The following is an 18,707-nucleotide window of genomic DNA, read 5'->3' as shown; positions in this document are numbered from 1 at the left end:
CACAAGCTTTGGAGGGGAATTTGGTTGAGTGATTGACACAACCATGTTGTGTTACTCAAATCATGCTTGTGTTTGAGTATTAAGCAGAGTAACCAAGTGACTTTAGAATGGGAGTGAGGGAGGTTGCTCCTCTTTGTAAGCTCATGGTGGTACATCACCATTGGTCCTGGTGAGATTGAGACAACCATAACTTACAAGCTTAGCTATCAAGGGGGACTTGGTTGAGTGACACAACCATGTTTGTGTAGAAATAGATAAAAACTCTTGATGTGACGAGCGTGGCTTCTCGTCCTTCTCCTTCATGTAGGGGCGTCGTTGAAACATTTGCTTGAGCATGGAATATAAAAGCACAGGTGCAACATCAAGGGCGAAGCGATCTCATCTTCACTAAGGTGTTGAAGGCTCTCCCAATCTTCACTAAAGTCTTCCAAGCTCTTCTTTCCTTGCAGACAAGTTGCTTCTGAATCTTGTGACTAAAAGATCGCTCAGCTATTGCCCCCAATCAGCGTCCAATTTTGTTGCAAAAAGTTGCATGATTTGCTTCCTAAACATAGAGACAAAGTCCTTGCTGCATTTGGGGATTGTAGTTGATACCAATGTTGACATTATATAAGAGATGGGGTACAAGATTGGGGGTTCTTGACACTCAAGCATATACAAAACTTTTTAGGCCGGCAACATTTAAAGCTGGAATTCTTCCAAAAAGGTTCTCAGTACAGGAAAAAAATAGATACATTGATCCAGCTTGGCAACATATATTACAGACACAAGTCTTGGATCAATCTAGAGCCGCTTTGTGCTTATACTGTACCATGCCATTACTTCCACAGCATCGACCAACAGGTCCACCTTGTCTCCATTTGTTATACATGACAAGCTTGGAAGATCTCCCAAGCTCAAGAAACCCAAACTTGGATTTAAGCCCAAGCTAAAAATTTGCATGCTCACATTGGGGCAACACACCCAATGGTAAAAACAATCTAATTACTAATTTACACAAGATTCTCATACAGATACATGACTCTCAAGAATTAGCTTCTTCCTCCTTTTGCACATGGTACGAGTTTGAGGAGTAGCCTTCCTCTCCTCTTCCTCCTTAACCTTTGGTGTTTCCCCTGTTAAGCACAAGTTGATATGGGTTACAATCCTCTTGAATCCTTACCAAAATAAATGTAGGAAATGCATGCGACTAAAGGAGAAAATTAGTCATTCACTCTTCTTGTTCAAAGCTTCTACCTTGCCATCTTGCATTCTGCTTCCCTTCCAGCATAGGACACTCGGTCCTTGAGCTTCAGAATCCCTGCAGTATAAGGTGTCAAATTGCATTAGAGAGTATCAAATTACATGGCATATGCCTGTGTGCAACTTGGATATGTGGAAAAGCCAAAGAGTTGAACTCAAGATCACTCACGATCCATCTCTGTCAACGACAATGCCATAGCCATTGCCTTCCATTGGAGCAGGAGAGAACCCATGCTCACCATTGCTATGCTTCTCAAAGCTGTCTTCTGATTGGGCGTCTATACCATGATCTCCACCCAAATCATCAACATTCTGCAAACTCAATGCGTTTGATGCCCTACCATAATGGACACTTGCTCTTCTGTTTTCTAAAGTACATGCAGCCTCTTTAATTTTCTCCTTGAGAACACCACTTCGCTCCCTGTCAGAAAGCTCGATGCTGTACCTTTGAGTACATATGTTCTCCTCAGCTTCATCAAGACTGTGCTGCGGTTTCCTTGGCTCTGGTAAACGGATGCGAGGACTAGATGCAACCGGCACTCCAAACTTTGAGCTTGATGACTTCCTGAAGGACGCACTTCGGCGGCTCCTCTGCTCTTGTGACAGGCAATGCTCGTCGATGTAGTAAGCTTTGTTTTCTCCCTTGGATATGGGTACAACCTTTTTTGGTTTGATCTGCTGCTCTAGGTTTCTGGAGAAGGAGGGACTCCGCAGCTCCTGACTGGTAATATCTTCTGCAGATGTTGAGGACAACGTGATTTTCAAATCAACCGGACAGCACAGGGCGTCTTGAAATGCTTTTGCAATGCTTGTTCGTGCTTTCTCTGCCAAATTTCTGTGCTCAAGGTGCCTAAATTCCAAGTGGGCAACTGCAAGAGCTGCGAAGTAATAAGGTTCCAAAATTTAAAGAGCTTACAAGTAACCCATCAAATTATTAGAGCATAAACTACTCAAAAAACTTCAGAAACAGCATTACTCCCATCTCCCTACTTCATGAAAATCTTGAAGTCTTTTTTTGATGGAAATTACTGGCATACAAAAGCAGGATCCATTCTTCAAGTCTCCGTAACAAATTTGGTAATTCGGTACCCTTTCATCGACAGATATCCCCTACCCATCATCAATTTCCTAACTTTGTTAATTATAAACCTAAAGAGTATATGAGTGCAGCTACAAGGTGGCCTGGAAAACTAATTTATGACATTCTAAGTTACCCAACACTAGATAAAGGTGGCCACTCCGTAGAATAAGACCCTTGCAACGTTAAAGCGGAACGGAACGACACAGGCATGGTTCCAACAGCCTTAAGTGGTCGATTGTGGTAATTGACTGATATAGCACCTTCGCTATAGCAAATACAGCTCACAGATTGATACTTCAGGCATTAGCCAATTAATACTCACACAAAACCAGCAGAAATCTCAAAGGTGTATAGCTTGCAAAAAGCGCCATAACTACCTTCGGTGACAGAAAGCGAAACCAACTTAGCCTCTCCATGCAATAGCTGCTTGACCGCATTGGACCGACTGTTGTCTACAACTTTCCTCCAGATGCTATCCATGGGCATATTTGTACAGAGTTTCCTTTGATCTGAGTTGTTCAGTCCAGAAGAAAAAGCTCGAGGTACAACCGGAGGCCTACTTGCACCTGGCATTGTCCTCACATCATCAACATCTGTCACCGACCTGGGGGAATGGCTGCAGGGGTGCACTTTGCTGCCAACTAGCGGACCCGAATGAGGAATGCTCTGGCTATGCCCCCTCTTGTGATCCCCTCTAAAAGCTCTCTCACTCATTAGAGGACTAGAATGGGACTCCCACTTTGCATCACCCTCCGCTGTTTCCTTCTCGCTGGTGTCAAAGAAATTCACAGGGCTTTGTGCGATACTGGTACCGAGTGAATAAGGTGTCGCACTGGAGGGATCTGTCTGAGAAAACTGCAAGAATGCAGCAGTTAACCATGTGGTTCTATCTGTGCAAGACCTGAGCTGCCTTTCTGCGTCGGAAAGGATTTTCAAAGCTTGCCGAAATCGCTCATCTTCTACTTTTCTAACTGCATGAACAAAAGGCCAAGATTCAGCTGAGCCATGACACCCCCTTTGATCATCCCATACAAAAATTGATGACCTTACGTTGTACAAATTCGTGCCTGACTAGTTGAAGCTTAAAAGAGAAGATTTCATACCATGCTTAAGTCTGTACGCTGCGGATCGATTATTGCCTGCAAGGATGTCGGTTATCAAAGTGGCTAGTTGAGAGATTAGAGCTAAGGCATCTACTCCAGACTCCATGAAGTCTCTAATTGCCTTCACAGTGTTGGATGTATCTGGTGACAATGCCACCTCGAGAAACTCTATGAGCTTCTTCTCAGGTATCATCCCAACCTACGACGGACAAAACAGAGTCAAAAGACAGCCTATCACCACATCGAGGACATCACCAGAAAACTACAAAGATGCAATCATCTATACCAGCTCCTGCACAACTGAGAGAGTAGCTCTCTTGCCGAGAAGACTGATCTGATCCAGTGTCATCTCAGCATCCCGCAAAGAACCATCTGATCTGCTAGCAATAAGCTGCAAAGCAGCAAGCTCTATGTCAATTCTTTCCAACAAAGCAATCTTCTGAAGTCTCGAAACTATGTCAGAGTCTTTGATCTTTGAGAACAGGAACTTCTGACACCGAGAAAGAGCCGTGCGAGGCAACTGCTCTGCATCTGTTGTGATGAGAATGAAAACCACATAGCTAGGGGGCTCTTCTAAGCTCTTCAAGAAGGCATTCCATGCATCCACAGTAAGAGCATGGCACTCATCTATGATGAAGACTTTATACCGGGACGAGGGTGGCAGAGATATGTGCTTGAGAAGAAGCTTCATACTCTCAATCCCACTGTTTCCTGCAGCATCGACTTCCCTGACATCAAAATTTTTCCCTTCATCAAAAGAGGAGCATTCCTTGCATGTTCCACAAGGCCGGAGGTCTTCTGAAGAGAGGCAGTTCAATGCAGCAGTAAAAATCCTCGCTGCACAGGTTTTCCCTGTTCCCCTAGGACCTTGGAATAGGTACACTGGAGCAATTTTACCTCTCAATACAGCATTAGACAGAGATTGGGCTACCATGGACTGTCCGACGAGGTCCTTGAACATTTTGGGTCGATGTTTTTGGCTCGTGCTGCGATGTCGGCTGACACCTGATTGTCGCATAGACAAACTGATCTCTTTGACCTCATTTTCAAAATCACTCTTCATGTAACTATGCCCATTGTTGTACCTTTCAAGCTCCTTAAACCTGCTAGCCTTCTTGTGCTTGAGCCCTATATGGAGATTCCTGTCAAGCTCCACTGAAGATCCAACATCATCCGTTGTATAGTCATGAAAGGGTTCAGGCTCAGTCATCAAAGGGACAGTTTCAGAGTCGGAGTCGAATGAGGTAAAAGAACCCTCCGAATTATACTTGTCCCATCCCTTTCTATGTCGCGAAACCAACAGCCGCTGCCCTATCCTGCGTTTCGATACCGCTGGAAAGCACCCAGCACCTGCATAAGAAGGCATGGAAGAGTCATCCTTGTTGACATGATGGGTGTTCAGCCACCGCCACGATATGCCACAACCAGATCTCTGTGCTTCTGACCCTTCATCTTGTCCATCCTCAGAAGGGTAGATAGAGACTGGCTGCTGTGCATTATTTTCCAAAGATGTTTCATTGATAGGCTTGATCACTGCCCCTTTACGCACTGACCGTCGTGGCCTTTCGGTATGCTTCCCAGAGCTGACATAGCTAGCCGGTTGCAAAGCAGACGCCATATCCATGGACCCTGTAGTGTCATCATCCTGAAGCCTCCTAGTGGCAGCCCTTTCTTTCAAATACTCCTCTAATGTCTGTAGAGAGAAAGATTTGGATGAATGTATCGATTCTCCAAGGAGCTGCAGAGCGCTTACTATCTCGCCTTCAGCTTTGCTTCGGCGCATACTGGTATCCCTTCTTAGCTGGAATTCTCTTCTCATGAGCTTCCTTCTGTTATGCAGATCTAAGACATGGTGGCTTGCTCTTCTCCTACCCCTTGGCCCACCAACCTTCTCCCTCTTTATTCTGGTCAGAGTCTCCACACCATAACCATCTCTCCTCCTCCTCTCTGAGATGCCCTCAAATTCACTTACCCAGCCAGAAGACTGTCGGGAAGTTCGCCGTGCAACAAGCCTGCGTTCATTCACCAATCGGTTTGCATCCTGTCGAAGTCGAGAAATTCTTCCATCTATGGATTCATCAGCAGAGTTCTCTCGCTGGCGCTGACGTGAGAGATGAAACTTCTGCTGTCGGCCACTAAGAGAAGAACCATGTACACCATCAATCCACTTCCTGGATCGCCAATCCCAGCCAACCTGTGCACCATACTGGTCCCTGTGCTGACCTTCGCGATCACGGGTTCTGCGAAGAGCCAGCTGCTCTTCATCTGTGGGATCCTTTCTTGTATGGAGGGGGTGCTCTTCCTCTTCCATCGTGTCCGGCATGTTTCTGGAGTAGGGCACAAGGCCAGGGTTGAACCAGGGGGAGGTGTTGGTGGATATTGAGAGAGAGGGGGACCTATTTACATGAGAGGAGGTTGGGTTTCTAGCTGAATAAGCTGCCCTGGAGCTTCTGGACACAAAAGCTGGCTCATCCATAGCCACCAAGGGAGAGCTTATGAACTAGAGTGAAGGGAGCTCTCTAGCTGATGAATTTCCCCCAACAGAGAGCCCAAATGGGCAGGGTGAACTTCTGAGCTTGAGAGGGGCAACTACATCAGACTTTGCCAGATGGTGAAAAACAATATAGGCACCTCAATCCATGCAATAAATTAGCAATCCAAATTCTCAGAGCATCTTTGCTTGATCCAGCCATTAAAGCTGCAAATTGAAAAGGCCAAGGCCCAGGCCCCAAGGGTAACCAACCGCACGGGCAGTCAAAAGAAAGCCAAATTTGATGAAACTTGAAAGCTACAAAGTACCCATATCAAGAACCTGAGGAATCTGAGAGGATAACTACTGCAGACTCGCCGTGCAGAGTCCCCCACGAGTCAAAAAAATTATTTTCTGTAAATACAATTGGTAGATTATAAGTGGAGACAAATTTATCAGCCATCAGAAAAACTCCTTTCATGGGTGGAGAAAAATGCAGGAAAAATCAGCATCACAGAAAAGGAATGCCGAGGCAGGGGACAGCATGAGTATTCAGTGGGCCAAAAAGCTGCCTGCGACAGAGCCGTAACAGAGGCTGGATTATTTTAAAATCACCAAAATGCTTTTAAAAATGGCAAAGAAACTAAGATTGGACAAAGCAGCTAACCTTTTTCAAACAATTTTAAATTTCTCAAAATGCCTGGTAAAGTTTAAGATTTTGGGCAGATTAAAATCAGCTCAGCTCCAATAGAATTTTTTCTCTGGATGGTACAACAATGAAGCAGATAAAATTATTTTTCTGTATCGCTTTCAAATTATTATTTGAGGTTTTCATGGCATTCTCTGCCTATTCAGCGACATTATCTGGTCCAATTTCTTATTTTTGGCTTTTCACCAGAAAATATTTGAGAGTGTCCACATCGACACTGTCTCATTTCTACCAATCATTAGACAGTGAGGAGACCTGGACCCCTCTCACCCGCAATCCCGCATATGCAGAGTTTGCTAGCCACGAGCTGGAGCTCTGTGCCGTCGGATTGTGAAGATCGAGTCTATGGACGCTTCGCTCTCCGACACTTATTTTGTAGGGGCTCTGGATATACTATTACTGATGAGTGACTACTCACGAGTGGCGCAGTACACTGTTCAAACTTCACAGTCTTGACTCTCACGCACGGCAGCCGATAGCAAATTAACCTTTCACAATTCCCTAGCACTCTGGCTGGCAAACTCTTGAACTCTTCAAGTTCCCCAAACAAATCCCTAGTCATCCCTCGTCTATGTGGTATAAATGCCACAGGCGTAGAGTCCGGACTTGAGCGATCTACGGCACCATGCATGACCGGTGGAGGGGGGGGCTTTGGGCCGTCGGATCAATGCAAGGGGGGGGGGGGGGGGGGGGGCAGGTTTTTATAACTATGGAGTCACATCCCTTGCAGCAATGCACGATAGGTGGATTGGATAGGGCGTTGGTTTGTGCAGTGCGAGGTTTAGGGATCAAGGCAGATCCGCGAGCGACAGCTAGCAGAGCTCTACCTAGGTTTTGAAAGCACGACTTTCCTTAAGCGAGTCTCATAGCCTAGACATCATGCCCACATGAGCATCTTTTTTTCGTTCTTTGGAGAAAACAACTGAATTCAAGTTCCCAAACAAATCCCTAGTCATCCCTCGTCTATAAATGCCACAGGGCGTGGGGTCTGGACTCAAGGGATCTACGGCACCACGCATGATCGGCGCAGCGGGGGGGCTTTGGGCCATCGAATCAACGCAAAAGAAGAGAGGGGAGGGGGGGGGGGGGGGGGGGGGGGGGAGGGGGTATAGCTATGGAGTCACATCCCTTGCAGCGATGCACGATAGGTGGGTTGGATAGGGCGTTGGTTTGTTGAGTGCGAGGTTTAGGGATCAAGGCAGATCCACGACGGCTAGGAGCCTGATTTTTTTATTACTTGAAGAAGTGACCGACGGAGGATTAAACCTCCATGGTTGATCCCTTTACTTTTGCCCGTGGCCTTTATAGACGAGGCTAGCATCCCTGATGCAGGCTTTCCTAGCCTGGAAACTAATTCCCACGGGTCTTGGGCGGTGGGATCGATGACAAAAGCTATCTCAAGGCGGACAAAGGAGAAGAGAAAAGTACCCCTACCTAGGTTTTGAAAGCACGACTTTCCTCAAGCGAGTCTCATAGCCTAGACATCATGCCCACATGAGCATCTTTTTTTCGTTCATTGGAGAAAACAACTGAATTATAAAAAAGATGGAAAAAGTACAAATACCCCCAAGGACGGATAGGGGGTTATCATGTCCAACCTGGTAGTCTAGAAGGCTCATAGAAAGCAAGGGTAACATTTTTCCACTTCTGCCAATAAATGGACCTTTGAATATCTCTAATATTATGTTGGGTATCATCCCTCATATGAGCTTTAATTTCCTTCATTACATGCAAGAAGTAGAGCCTGAGTTGGATAGAGTTTGCATTGTGTACTCTACCAAAGCAGGCCTTGTTTCTCTCAAGCTACACATTTCATAAGTAAGAACTCCTTGAGACAGGTCCAAAAGGAAACGTCCATGTGTTTACATTCACCTAGAAGAAGTGCCCTCCAAGAAATCTAGACATAGCATCTCCACAAGCTTTCTGAAGTTCCCTCATGAAGTGGTCATCGTGTGGGTAGTTAACAAACAGGTGAAATTTACATCTACAGCATATAATCCACTCAAAATACAAATCTTCTTGGCTTTTTCCCCCTTTCAACTCCTTGATGAAGGATAAAACATAAGAGGAAACAATGTTTAATAGACAAGGGGTAGGCCCACAATCATATAAATTTGTAAGCCCATTGATGGTGGGCATTCCACGAGATTCCCCATCTGGAATTAACATTTGCCACAAAGTAGGAATAAATCTACATGAGCTTCCTTGGAGTTATAGATGTCTATACACACATTGGTAAGAGAGAATGCACTCCTCTTGAAGCACCTTCGAAGGCTTGGTTTTAGCAATTATGAAGTCAGCACAGCCTTTTGAAATATGGAATATTGGAAGAGCTCAGGCCATCCTTCCAGAGTCTAATCTCAGCCTTATAGCAGCTTTGTGCTCGTCTTGTGAGAGGGCTTTTGTTGCCTTGAAGGTGGAATCCAAACCATCTAGAGTCATGTTGCAAATGGAGGCACGGTTGCCCTGCAAAATACAAAAATAACATGCTACAATCCGTAAACGAGCAAATCTGCATACCTGACGACTCGCACAAGCACATAATCCAAGCTATACACGAATAGAGGGAGGCAGGGAGTGAAATAGAGCGTGAGAGCACGTGCAAGCGCACCTCCTAGTGCGGAGTGCTACATTTGCACGGCAAGAGAGAAGAGAGGAGAGGAGAGAAGAATTAGATGACGCTGGGTGCAATCGCCCCCGTGCAAGAGTGAGCATTTCCCTCTTGTACATATTTCATTTATAGATTCTTCAATGCTCAAAAATGAATACACATTGGCCAGCCGACGTAAATGACCATAGCTCCTAATGAGCACTTGAGTAATAAATGTACAGATCCCATATCCATATATAACATACTCCGGGGTTGCAAAATCAACTGTTCTGAGTTGCGAGGTAAATAAGTGGTGGAGTCGAGTGCGAGGTACAAGACTTTGAGTACATGTCTACATAGCACAATGAGTAACTAAAAACCAAAGGAGTAGGAATGAATAGTAGGAAGCAATTGAAAAGTGCAAAAATGTGTAACATGTGTATGGTGTGATGGGAGTCCATAAAATTTAGGTAAATGTGCATAGGTGCGGAAGGCAACCTTGCTTAGAATTTGTGATCTCTCCATTTCTCCACCTTTTCATACCAATTCGTCATATCCTTTCATATCAATCCATACCAAATGTGGTGAGCCAATTCCACATATACTGTAACCACGGAGAGTCCTGCCTTACCAAGCATAGGCACTCTAGTACACATGTATCAATATCCATAAATTTCTATAACATGAGTGCAAAACGAAGAGTCCTGCCTCACAAGGCGTAGGCACTCTAATACATGTATCAATAACCATAAGTTTTCGTAACAAGGTGTGGAGCAGAGAGTCTTGTCCTTTTCAAGCGTAGGAGCTCTAACATTTGTAGAAATTTTTTCATTTCCATTCGGTCTAACCGATAAGATCCTTGCCATAACAATGTATAATGTCTCAACTAGTGTGGTGTGATAAATGTCAAATCACTAAAATGAAAATAGTGTTGCGCATGTATGAAGCTTGTTAATACAAAGTGCAGAGGATAATGAGAGTTGTTAAGGTTAGTCATCACACAAGTTAGCTATCTAATATTACATAGAAAGAGCTTACTAACCAGGGGTAATTGAATTGCATACCGTAAGATTCTCAGAGAGGAGAGCATTATACTTAGTGTTATCTGCAAAAGTATTTTTCAAAGACAAAGCACTAAAACATTTCTTGTTAAATTTAAGAAGACGTTAATAATTGCACATTAGATGCATTTACATTTTAAACGCCATAAAATTGATGCAAAGTTTGTTTGCCAAGAAAAGAGAATTAAAGTAGACAACTTGAAGTACAGACGAGGGGATAGATAGGTGTTATCTAAATTTATAAGGTGGTTTGCAAGATTGGGATGAGCAGTGGATATCGGTCTGCAGATAAGGTGAGGCAACATGCAATGTATAAATGTTAGGATAGGTCAAAAGTAGGTCTCTAAAAGTAGTTGACTTCAAAGTCTCGCATAGAGGTAAATATCCTTTAGTAAACATAGTCCTTTGTGAAGGAATACAATATTGAGGAATATGCAACAACAATTTGACTGACATACGATGTAACGTTTAAGACAATTTGTAGAGCACGCAAAGCAAAAATCGAATTACATTACATCAGTACTAATGGGGATAAACTTACATTATGGAAATAATGGCTCTTGCAAATAATGATGAGAGAGGGATGTTCTTGTTTATGGTTGATAATTGCTTAATAATCCAGGTAACATTCAATATGGGTGGTGATGGGTAAAAGTGTATCTATCAAATTGCAGCTATGATCATCATTGCTAGAATATTAAGGCCTGATGTATCTTGAGTGAGAAAATTTGACCCGAGCACGGTATGATTATTCACGGGGTTTACAATATAGGGCATGGAAGTATCAAAATATACTAAGAGACAACAAGACCCATGAGAAGCAAAATTATTGTTCTATAAGTCCACATGATCACCATCTCCATCCTCTTTACCAGTGAAATTTTCACCTAATCCCTTCAAATGTAACAGATACTACAGATGTGGTTAACTAAGGCTATTTATATAAGACATGTCATAGTTTTACTTGTAAAAGACAATGGGAAAATGACATAAATTTGACCAATGGATTATCAATGTACAAGGAAGGTTTGCCTCATGGGAACCGAAGGTTAGTTAAAAGGAAACATAGTGTTGTCGATTGTTTCAAGCGGGGTCATGATTGGTTATGGTGGTAAGCTTGGGATCACGGATGAAGGTGGAGAATACAACGATTGTAAAAGAATACAATTGTTTATGCTTGGATTCTGGCAAGATCCTAGCTCCTATTGAAGGGTATGCTTGTTGCAAAATTGCCTTAAGACTGCACATGAACAAAAACTGATGTGCATATTCTGATGGTTTATCATCCGCATTCAGACACTTAGGCTTGCACATAGGAGCACCATCAAGGGACTTGATAGCCTGTAGGACAACCCACATCCTATCCAAGTGGTGAGAAGTAGGAGGCAAATTCACCTCCTCCTGCACAATGGCACTCCCACAAAGGATAGCAGTGCGTAGAAGTGGTGAAGAGATGCACACAATATGGTCTCCACTTTCTTCCTCGGTGGCGTCAAAGACCCCTTGGGCAATGAAGTCGCAGAACTGAATGACTGTCTACCGTTCACATGGAAGTTCTTCTACTTCTGGCAGGTCCATTAAAGAATAGAATTCATTCTGATTTGCATCATGTTTGACAAATTGCATAATTCGGCTGTATGTGGACATGCCAAATACATAAAGCCCCTAACGATAAGACTCAGCCCGAGTAATCCATGCCTTCAACGTCCACAATTCCTCTTGCACAAGGAATGCCAAACATGTGCCAGCTAAGCCATTGTGGACCCATGTCCATGACATGCTTGAAGTCGCTATCAAATCCACCTCCATGTGGACACCTGGTCGACCAGCAACTACCTGTAGTGAAGACAAGATATCATCCAAGCCAAGACCACCTCGCAGTGCACCTTGCACGCACTTATGATAGTGAGCTGTAATGAGATCACGCAGACACTCCGTTGCAACTAGTAGAAAACCATAAACATTGTATCTTTTCGGGTTCACACTTGATCCCTCTAATTACATGGAAGAACAGATCGATGCAGGCAGAAGGCAATGGAATCAGGGAATCGGCTTCATCAATGATGATTGTTACAGGTGTCAACAGTTTTTCCTTCAGTAAGAGCGATCAGAATTGCAGTGCCATGCATATATGCTTCCCTTGGATCCCTGGCCCTAAAGAGGTTGGGGTATGCGAGGTTCAGGTTATCTCACAAGCAGGCCCAAAGACTTTGTTCATCCCAGCGTTTATTAACACCGTCCAGGCCAAAACCTAATTAGACTGAGAGCTGGTGTGACGCATTCCATATCTTGGCTAGGGCAGCCAGGACAGAGTTGCTCTTCGCACTGTGACATGAACCACATAAAATGTAAAACTGCAGCTGCTGCCAAAATATCAAAATAAAAAGAGAGTTGGTGGGCGCTATCGATGACTACTACTCTGTGGAGTTCGTGACGAGAGACAGGGAACATGGGACTGCGCAGAGTAGGTAGGGAGGAGACAGGAGCATATGTGCGGCGTGCATGGCAACAACGCTCTACACCTGCATGGTCTTTGGTGGGCGGCTGTGAAGAGGAAGTGGCTATGAGCCCCTGGTTGGTAGCCGTCAGGGCAGCAGTATGAAGTTAGGGAGAGGAAGAGAGGCAGTGCAGGTAGTGGACGCGCACTACAGTCTACATGATCAAGTAGTGTGTGTGTGCGCGTGTGTGTGGGGGGGGGGGAATGGTGGCTGGAGTTAGGTAGGGAGTGTGGGGCGACGATTGAAGATAGAGAGAGAGAATTAGGTGGCACCAGTTCGGCCACTGCAATAGCAGAGAGCAGAGAGTTTTCATGCCACCTCTTGTGTGGTAGGTGCCCCTAGCTATGAGAGAGAAGAGAGAGAGAAAGTTAACTATGGCATGCAAGCTAATGGACGTCTAGGAACACTAACAATGGTTGGTGACTACTAAATTGCATGGCATGCTGGAATGCTATAGAGATATAGAAGGTGTTGGCTTTGAGAGAGAGAAGATAAGAGATTAGCTACACAGGGTAATGGGTGGTAGCCAGTGGATTGGATGTTGCATGCCGATCGACCACCCCATGCAAGAGAGAGAAGGAGAACCCTATGGTAGATGCAGTGGTAGCGAACGGGACGAGAGGTTGGGATGCATAATGAGGCACAAGAATAAAAAGAGTGGGTGGGGTTGTTGAAGACGAGAGAGAGAGAAATCGGGCGCCCATGCAGTCGTAGCTGCAACTGAGGTTGGTGGGTGAGTTGATTGGCCACGCACCGTAGGAGGATGGGGGGTGGGTCTGGTCGTGCTTGCAGCTAAGTTGTACGCCTATGACAGTTGTTTTCTGCATGGTCTTTCCTTGCTACAGGTCCACTAGGTCCCTTGCTGAGGCGGCTCTTTGCGTATGTTGGTTGATGAGCTCCATGTGTCCCAAAGCATGCTTGCCACAGGCATCTCTTGCCTACCACATGTGTGCAATCTTGCCATTGTCGCATTGGAATTGCTTGGTGCTGCTATACTGCTATGTTGCTACCCTGAAAGTAGTTTAAGGGTCGTTTCCCATGAGGGTAAATCTCATCGACCGCAGGTCAAAGGTCTCTTGGGATTATTCCTACACCTCCAACAACTTCACCTTATTTCTATAGATGTATGTGAAAAAAAGACTTGATTTTTCATATCCTCATGCATAAGAAGATCCAAAACATTGCTTGCAATCACTTGATAGTTCTAATTCAATTGTGAGAATCCATATGCCATTAATAACATTAACACACATATGTAAGATTAGAAATCACTTCCATATAGTACAATTCTGAATATGAAAAGATATGTTCAAGAGAAGCATGACTTGTCGATGATTGGGGTGATCTCCATATTGTTGCAAACTAGAGACGTGGCCATGGCTCTGATACCATTGTTGCAAACGAAGGCGTGGTTGCCCTGCAAAATACAAAAATAACATGCTACGATCCATAAACGAACATATCTGCATACCTGACGACTCGCACAAGCACATAATCCGAGCTGTAATCGAATAGAGGGAGGTAGGGAGTGGGAAGAGCGTGAGAGCACGTGCAAGCACACCTCCTAGAGCGGAGTACTACGCCAACACGGTGAGAGAGAAGAGAGGAGAGGAGAGAAGAATAAGACAACGCTAGGTGCAATCTCCCCCCGTGCAAGAGTGAGCATTTCCCTCTTGCACGTATTTCATTTATAGATTCTTCAGTGCTCAAAAAATGAATACACATTGGCTAGCCGGCATAAATGACCATAGCTCCTAATGAGTACTTGAGTAATAAATGTATAGATCCCATATCCATAGCAACAAAAGATCATAGAAAAAGGTAATTTTATAGGTGGAGGACAACTACTTTTTGTGGAGAACCAAGCTTTCCAGTAACTGCAACCTAGAACAGAGCCTCTTGAAACAACATTAGCATGAGAAATGAGAATGTCATATGGGGATAAATCTTTCCAGACTATGGAATCCTTTAAGTGAAACAAGTGCATAGGCCTCCTAATAGCAGTCTTCAAAGATAGCTCCTCTCAGAATCCATCTAGAAGACCGTTTGAAGGCCAATTTTCTAATATCAAGGATGCCCAAACCTCCCTTATCTTTTTCCATATAGCAAGTGCTTTAGGCTGCTTTAGGAATTTTGTTAAATTCCTCAAAACCACCCAACAAGAATCTTCTTTCCATACTAAAAGTCTTGTTCAATTGGTATCGAGAAGGCATCCAGCAAGACAAAATAAATATGAGGGAGGACAAAAGATAGTGATTGAGCACAAAACTTCTATAAGACAAGTTAGGCTGATAATTTTGCTAATAGAACAACTTTTTTGGAAACAGCTTGTCATGCACCCCAATTCCACCTCTAGTTGAAAGTGACTTGAAAGCCCATGGGGAATCCTACAGTCTAAACAATTGTCCATCCATAATTGGTTGGCATCTGGCATGAGTAACCACTACAAAACATAATTTGCTCTTTTGAAACTCTGTATTCAATTTTTGGATGGTTAATCATTAGCTAGGCAAAAGATATTAAGGCATTCCCAGAAGCATTCTACAGATTGAACATCATTTTTTGCCAATGCATTTGTATCATCTGCAAATTGTTGTAAGCTTGACATACTAATCTTGGTATATTGATAGCTTTCAATCTTCCCTGCTACACATTGCTTTCAATCTTTTTTGTTTTACCATAATCATGTTTTGAATTAATTAGAGAGAGGCAAAATTCACGCAGAAATTGAACCCAAGGAAGGGGCTCAAGGATTGTCGTTTTACATTGATACAAAATTGGGGGATATGATAGGGATAGATTACAAGCCTCCACCATATGCCGATCATAGTTACATTTGCAAAAACCTTATTCAAGGGGGACAGTGAGTCACAAGACATAAAAAAACCCATCAAGATCAAGGAAGATAGTCCAACCCCCTTTGGAGAGTGTCCAAAAAGACTTGCCCTTTCTTGGATTGTTCCTATCACCCCTTGGGCTTGACCTTCAATCTCTAGGTCCATTCTAGATGTGCAAAAATAACCTTCAATAATCTCTTCACCCTACCCGTCATCTTGTAGAGCTTCATACCTCAAAGCAGTCTCATAGAGGAAGATTTTGATTTGACCCAGGCACAACTCTTTATCTTTAAAAAAAAAATCTTTTAAAAAGATTCGGATACTAGAAGTCCGTTAAGCCCCTTCATACACATAAAATATTATCTACCTCTTAATAATCCACAAAAATTCTCAACATGCTTTCTTTCAAAATGTTGAGAGAAGGCCCACACTTTCTCCTAACATTAGTTGTTTCTAAGAGGGGGTGAAGCATAGCACTCTAGGGTGAAAGCATGTTAACTTGTCATGCTTTTTCATGTCCCGGACAATGCTAACTACTAGCACAATTTTGACATATGCTAACTAGTACAATAACTTGAGCTACATCTCCAAGATCTATGACATATGATATATCAATAGAAAGCACTCGAAACAAGGAATCCAAATGTACAACCTCCAACAAATTTTGATATTATTTGTAAAAAATTTACCGGACGCCCAACTTTTCGAAGATGTGCTAACTTGAAACTGCTAACTAGCACAAAAAGCGCGATAGGTTAACATGCTTTCACCCTCTAATCAGAGGGGCAAAAATGGGCTGGTTGAATGGGCAGTTGATAAACAAGTGAGCAATACCTTCAGTTCGTGCCTTGCAACTAGGAAAGATGCCGTGATCTATATTCATTTTGCATAGTTTGGTAGCCATTCAAACAACTTTGTGGAGAATGAGCCATAGAAGAATACCTTTCTTGGATGGATTCCTAGAGCCCAAATACTTTAAAATTTGAAGGCCAAAATTTATTGTCCATGCTAACTAGAGATCTCCTATTGAGGTGGGCATCAATTGAAGGGGACTTCTCACATGGGTCGATAGGGGGATGGTTAAGGTTAAAGATGGTTGAGGTTAAACCCCCTCTCCATTTGAAGGCCTTAATTGAGAGGGTTTCTAAAACTCAAAGTCCATTTAAGGTTGTTAGGGGAACATTCACATATGGCTCTTATAAGTTGTATGTCCCAAGGTTTGAGGTTATGATGCAAGGATAGGTCTAAGTGTGAGATTCATTATCCCCTCTCCACGTCCCAAATGTCACCCCGCATTCTGATGCCTTTGTTATGAAGTTTTAAGGCTAGCCTCTACGAGCCCTACTCAACCATGTCCATTGATTACTACTCACCACATAGAATAAACCCTTGAGACACTTATATTGTCTTAGTTGTTCCAGTTAATACTGAGTTTGGACTTGTATCTATCTCAAGATCTCCAAAGACATGACAAAATATTGGAGCCACTTGGGAGGACAAGGAAATTGCTAAAGAAGATTGTTACCAATGGCAACACTTTCCAATCCTAAGCATTTGCTAGTTTGACTTTGTCCAAATTCAGCATAAGGGTAGCCCATTCTAACATGGAGCAAAGGAATACTACAATGATGGTTTTGACAGCCATTTTTTCAGCTAGAATAGATATGTTCATGATGCCTAATCCACCCTTGTTTAAAACAGACAACAAATCTCCCATTTAACCTTAGTTGGTTTGGACGTGAAAGGATCGCCTACACATAGGGCATTCTTGTAGACCTTAATGATGTGATCTAGATGATAGTCAAGGGGTCTCCAACATGCCAAAAAGAAAATCACATAAGCTATTAAGAATGGTTTATGACCATCACTCCTCTTGTCATTGATCTTTGGAGTCTAATCCCTCCTCTTGTCATTCATCCTTGGACTCTAATCCATGTGTTGAGTTTTCTTCTGAAATTCGAATATACCTCATCCAATGCTATTTAAGGGCGACCACAAAGCCATTTGGGATCCCAAGTGGTCTACAAATTTGGCCTTCCTTGATAGTCTCATACTCTTCATTGGATAACCATGAAGAGATAGAAGTGTTGCTTTCATACACTCTAGTTTGTGGTGATTAATTTTGGACCTTGAGGTATCTATGTAAAACATATCCAAATCTTGACAAAATACCCTCGATTAGCTGTCATCATTAGCCAAAAGGACATTGGTATCATCAACAAACTGACAAAGTCATTGAGTTCTATCTGAGTTTGATGATAAGATACCCTTGATTAGCCCTCTAGAATTGTTATCATTGATGAGGCAATAGAGGCCATCCACAACTATAGCAAATAAAGAGGTGGCTGAGGGGAAACCTTTCCAAAGAGACCAAAGTGTCAAGGGGTTTGAAAGAGACCCATTGATAGCAACTATTGCCTGAGCATTTCCAAAGAGTATTAGCACAAATTTTATAAAGTTGGGGCCTAGGCCCATCCTTTTTAAACTTTCCAGTAAAAATGACCACTTCAACCAATCATAGGCTTTATCAAAGTCAATCTTGAGTAGTGACCGCCTCGACTAGCCTATGGCCCTTGAGTGAATCCTTTTTGTTCTTTTGAAGTCCATTTCATCAAGTGAATTGTAATCATGTTAGTGATTGCCTAGGCAAAGATTTTGTAGGTAGCATTGAGCATCATCAAAGGCCTCCAATCGGCAAGATCTTCCTTAGAAGCTCTCTTGAGTAGTAGCTTGATAACCCCTATGTTTACTAAGCATGGGAAGGCTTGGTGCCTCACCTACTTCTCCCAGACTTGGAGAAGAAAGGGGAAAAGGGTATCTTTAAAAACTTGAAAAACCCCAATAGGAGGCCCATCCATATCAGAGGTCGTTTTGGGCTTCAGCCCTCCAATGGCTATTTTGAGCTCTATGTTAGAAAGGGTGAGATCAAGGTAGCTGACAACATTCAATCGGATCACTTGAACTCTCGACACCTAGGTGGTGTCTCGATTTTCTCTTTTCTCCTTATCTTTTCCCTTTGGCTGAATAATTCCTTAAAATTGCATGCTCGAGGTTTTCCTCTTCATTGTTGTTCCTAGCATGTCATCACAAAGGTAGGATATATAGGGGGCACAACC

The 18,707-nt window shown here is 43.3% G+C and overlaps 1 protein-coding gene and 1 pseudogene across 2 annotated transcripts; both read right to left on the bottom strand.

Annotated features, from left to right (window-relative positions):
* Positions 1 to 663: 663 nt before the first annotated feature.
* Positions 664 to 6,383, bottom strand: LOC147454647 (protein STICHEL-like 1). 2 transcript variants are annotated; one of them, XM_086516530.1, is made up of 6 exons: positions 3,713 to 6,383; positions 3,427 to 3,625; positions 2,701 to 3,294; positions 1,412 to 2,111; positions 1,237 to 1,300; positions 664 to 1,115 (listed from the first exon to the last, which is right to left on the bottom strand). In XM_086516530.1, exons 1-6 carry the CDS (start codon positions 5,900 to 5,902, stop codon positions 1,032 to 1,034), a joined length of 3,831 nt encoding a protein of 1,276 aa, XP_086372656.1. In that variant the 5' UTR covers positions 5,903 to 6,383; the 3' UTR covers positions 664 to 1,031. The 2 variants fall into 2 exon arrangements, with proteins under 2 accessions (XP_086372656.1, XP_086372655.1); XM_086516529.1 differs by having other exon boundaries at positions 1,412 to 2,120; positions 3,713 to 6,376.
* Positions 6,384 to 11,241: 4,858 nt separating this feature from the next.
* LOC147454646 (uncharacterized) lies at positions 11,242 to 12,890 on the bottom strand (annotated as a pseudogene).
* Positions 12,891 to 18,707: the final 5,817 nt, after the last annotated feature.

This window comes from Adiantum capillus-veneris, chromosome 7, assembly GCF_014529385.1.
Source record: "Adiantum capillus-veneris isolate H3 chromosome 7, ASM1452938v2, whole genome shotgun sequence".
Taxonomy (NCBI): Eukaryota; Viridiplantae; Streptophyta; class Polypodiopsida; order Polypodiales; family Pteridaceae; genus Adiantum; species Adiantum capillus-veneris.
Note: the sequence above shows the minus strand (reverse complement) of the source record. Positions and strands in the feature narration are given on the sequence as shown.

Bases quoted from the DNA above. Each gene is read 5' to 3' on its own strand.
- LOC147454647 (XM_086516529.1), bottom strand. From the start codon at position 5,902: ATGGATGAGCCAGCTTTTGTGTCCAGAAGCTCCAGGGCAGCTTATTCA. The intron at 3,626-3,712 runs GTATAGATGATT...TGTCCGTCGTAG, and splicing joins TCTCAGTTGTGCAGGAGCTG to GTTGGGATGATACCTGAGAA. The intron at 3,295-3,426 runs GTATGAAATCTT...TTGTTCATGCAG, and splicing joins AGCGTACAGACTTAAGCATG to TTAGAAAAGTAGAAGATGAG.